Below are 3,793 nucleotides of genomic sequence, written 5' to 3' on the forward strand. Positions count from 1 at the left end.
CTGGTGTAGAGAAATTAACATCTACCTCTAACCTTTTAATTTTGGCATCCTAAAAGCATGAAACGTAACTAGTTGTTGTAGTAACTAATTGTGACTAACACCTCTAAACTGGTTTTTCAGTCCCTCCTCTGGACTCTGCTGCTTACACTAAAGGCATGAAATATTTTTTTCCCCTCTCTTAGAAACTGCAAACAGCAATGAAGTCATTTTGCTTACCTTGATTTGGCTTCATTACTTTCTATTCCCAGTCTACCATCTTATTCATCACACATGCCCCCATTCTCGCTCTCTAAAGCAGTGGTTCTCAACCTTCCTAATGCTGTGAACCTTGAATACAGTTCCCACGGGTCTCGACCCACAGATGGAGAACTGCTTTGCGAATGTTTTATTCCTTCGCTCATCACAATGCCCTGTCTGGAATTCCTCTGTACCTGAGCACTCATTCATTCACAGTTGCTGTTCCTTGCCTCCTTTCCATGCCTTCCCTGGAGTTGATTTATCACTGTACACTTTTCTCTTGCCCAAGCCAACAGATACTGTCTCTGTGATTACTATTCTCTCTTTATCTAACCTTCCTCTACTTAGGTACCTGCTGTATATTGTTCCACAATGAACTTTTCTGACTAATACTTATATCTTCCATTTTAGATTTTGTTCTTACTTTTCCCTCTGATTACCTTGTGGGGTTTAACTTTTATCTCAAAATAATTCTCTTAGAGTGCTTTTATTTAATAATGGTCTCTCTTGTAATTACACTAAACCTCTATCACCCAATTTTATCTTTACCAGAACTCTGTGTTGGTTGCCATCAGGCCCTCTCCAACTGCTTTTGCTCAGTGGAAAACTGAGTTTAATTTAGGTCCATCTGTGGTCTTCTTCTACCATTCATATTTCTGGCATTCTATTATTTTTTCAATATTACCAGGTATTTTCCTTTGATCTTAGACTCAGCTACTTAATGTATTAGCCAACCAATTGGTTGTCTAACTTTATCCTTTAACTTACTAACAAGATCCACCCATTACTTTTCTATGTTTTAGATATGGCTATACTTCTCCATTCTTATTGACTACATTTCAGCTCAGGTCTTTATCAATTTATTTTCTTTTATCATAAATGTTTCATTAAATGGCCTGTCTGCTTACAGTTTCCCTGTTTTTACCTATCCATGTCACCAGATAATGGGTAACTTAATAAAACTCCCCACTACCCATACATAGATCTGTAAACGTTATTGAACATGCCAGTGAATTTGCTGATGATTCAGGCAATACACAGATTTTTATAAAACTTTGTGTCTCTGAAAAAATACATTATCATTTAGGGGTTATATATTTGCATATATAAAGTTGTATATAGTGTAAAATGTATATGTGCGTGTATATATAAGTTAGTAAGTTAAAGGAGATATATATGTATATATATATAAAATCTGCGCAGGCATGGGCAGGTGGATGCATACCAGGCCCAGCTGTAGCAACTGTGAACTCTAAAAAGACCTAAGAACCAAATATTATCAAACTATCAAAGTTTAACTCAACTCTCAACCAGGTTTCTTCTTGTTTTCCCTATTTAAACAGTTATAGAAAGAAATATGTTGACTTTTTAGAAGGGATAGATGAATATGAGATCATAATATAAAACAAGAAATATAAGAATCCATCACATCTACAAATGGGAGGGCATAGTTAAGTGAGCAGAAGCAACAAAAACCAAAATATTGCCATCTGGAAAAAAAAAAAATCTAATGTAAGAGGGAAAGATTGTGGAGAGAATAAGAATGCTTCCAGTAACCCCTTAAACAAAAGACCTTGGCTTTCTCCACCCTTGGGTGTGAATCCAAATTTTCTGGTCATGTGATTCTTATGAATCAGTAGGTGGAGACACTTCCACTCTCTCTTCCAACACACTGTAAATTGGTGAATATATGTTTAGTTCTTCATAAAGACGATCATCTGGAACCTGATAAGGCAAAAATCATTCCATTATCAGCCACCAAGAGTTTTCCATCAATAGAAGCCTTGTTCAAGAGGCTTATCTCAGCTCTCTTTGTCTTTCTGAATCTTACACTCTCTTTCCTTACACTCTAATCATACCCCCCATCTCCAGAAAAACAGATTGGCTGGCCAGGCAGCAAGGCTCACAGCTGTAATCCCAGCACTCTGGGAGGCTGAGGTGAGTGGATTGCCTGGGTTCACAGGTTCAAAACCAGCCTGAGCCAGAGCAAGACCCTGCCTCTAAAAATAGCCAGGCATTGTGGCAGGTGCCTGTAGTCACAGCTACTCAGGAGGCTGAGGCAAGAGAATTGCTTGAGCCCAAGAGTTAGAGGTTGCGGTGAGCTATGATGCCACCATACTGTACCTTGGGTGACAAAGTGAGACCGTCTCATAAAACAAACAAACAAAAATAGATTGGTTTGTCAAGAGGGCACTAAAGAAATTATGTCAGTCAATGAAAAGTTGGTGAAATTATTCTTTAGCACAGGTATATCTGCTGTCTTTGTATATCTCTGGAGGAGGGTGATTCTAAAAAGTGTCCATACTTAAATGCTTCAGATGGAGACAGTGTGCTTCACTCATCGGGTTTGAGTGAGTACGCGTACATGTACCCAGTGCCCGTGATTCTCATCAAAGGCATAACAGATGGGGGAGGCAAGTGGAGATGAGGTTGGTTATCATGAATTAGGAAGGAAGGAAAATTGAACCTTTAGCAGAGGTGTCCAACCTTTTTTCTCTGCTACAAGGTTGAAAGAAGAAAAGTTGTCTTGGCCACACATTAAATACACAAACACTAACAAAACCTGATTACCAAAGTGGGGGGGAATCCCTGCAAATTTTTCCTGATACCCAACACTACAGATAAGCAAAAAAAGTCCTCGCAAAATCAGCATGTGGCCAGCAGGAGGCCATAGGTTGGACATCCCTGCTACAGAGCAAGTAGGAAGGGAAAAGTTGAGGAGAAGAAAAAGAAGAGAGCAGGAAGAAGTTTACAAACTCTGTTCTGGGATGCAAAATGAGGCCAGATACCTGAGGGGTTCCATTACACGGAGTTGCACTTTCATCCCACGCTCATCGCAGGGCATCTGCATTTTCTAAAATTATAAAGATCCTATTTTTCTAACCTTCAGTGAGGAGTGTATATGATGATATTTGTGCCACATGTAAGTGTAAAAATGTGATTTAAAATATGAGATTAGGGGCCAGGTGTGGTGGCTCACACCTGTTGTCCCAGCGCTATGGGAGGCTGAGACGGGTGGATCACCTGTGCTCAGAGGTTCGAGACCAGCATGAGCCAGACTGAGAGCCAGAGTAAGACCCCATCTCTACCAAAAATTGCTGGTGTTCTGGCAGGCGCCTATAATCCTAGCTACTTGTGAGGCTGAGGCTAGAGAATCGCTTAAACCCAGGAGCCCAGGGGTTGGCAGAGGTTGCTGTGAGCTATGATTTCACGGTACTCTACTGAAGGACAAAACATGAGACTCTGTCTCCATAAAAAAAAATAATAATAAAATAAAAGCAAAACAAAAAAATAAAAAATAAAATAAAATATGAGATTTAGGAACCAAGATAATAAACCTTGGACAAACAATTTTCTATAAGAAACGTTCCAGGCTATTATTTTTGAGGGCTCAAAATCAAATTCTTTAAGATTTAGTATCAGGACCTGCCTACCTTACTCTTTAGGATTTAGTATCAGGACCTGCCTACCTTACTCTTTAGGATTTAGTATCAGGACCTGCCTACCTTACTCTTTAGGATTTAGTATCAGGACCCTGCCTACCTTACTCTTTAGG

At 39.5% G+C, this 3,793-nt stretch overlaps 1 protein-coding gene across 1 annotated transcript in view; it reads right to left on the bottom strand.

Annotated features, from left to right (window-relative positions):
• Positions 1–1,863: 1,863 nt before the first annotated feature.
• Positions 1,864–3,793, bottom strand: part of MS4A2 (membrane spanning 4-domains A2) — a 7,044-nt gene continuing 5,114 nt past the window's right edge. Inside the window, exon 7 of the mRNA XM_003802712.1 lies at positions 1,864–1,962. Within this exon, the coding sequence (XP_003802760.1) occupies positions 1,864–1,962 (99 nt within the window). The remainder of the gene's footprint in view (positions 1,963–3,793) is intronic.

The sequence above is a fragment of the Otolemur garnettii genome, unplaced genomic scaffold (assembly GCF_000181295.1).
Source record: "Otolemur garnettii isolate 467f Iridium unplaced genomic scaffold, OtoGar3 scaffold00254, whole genome shotgun sequence".
NCBI lineage: Eukaryota > Metazoa > Chordata > Mammalia > Primates > Galagidae > Otolemur > Otolemur garnettii.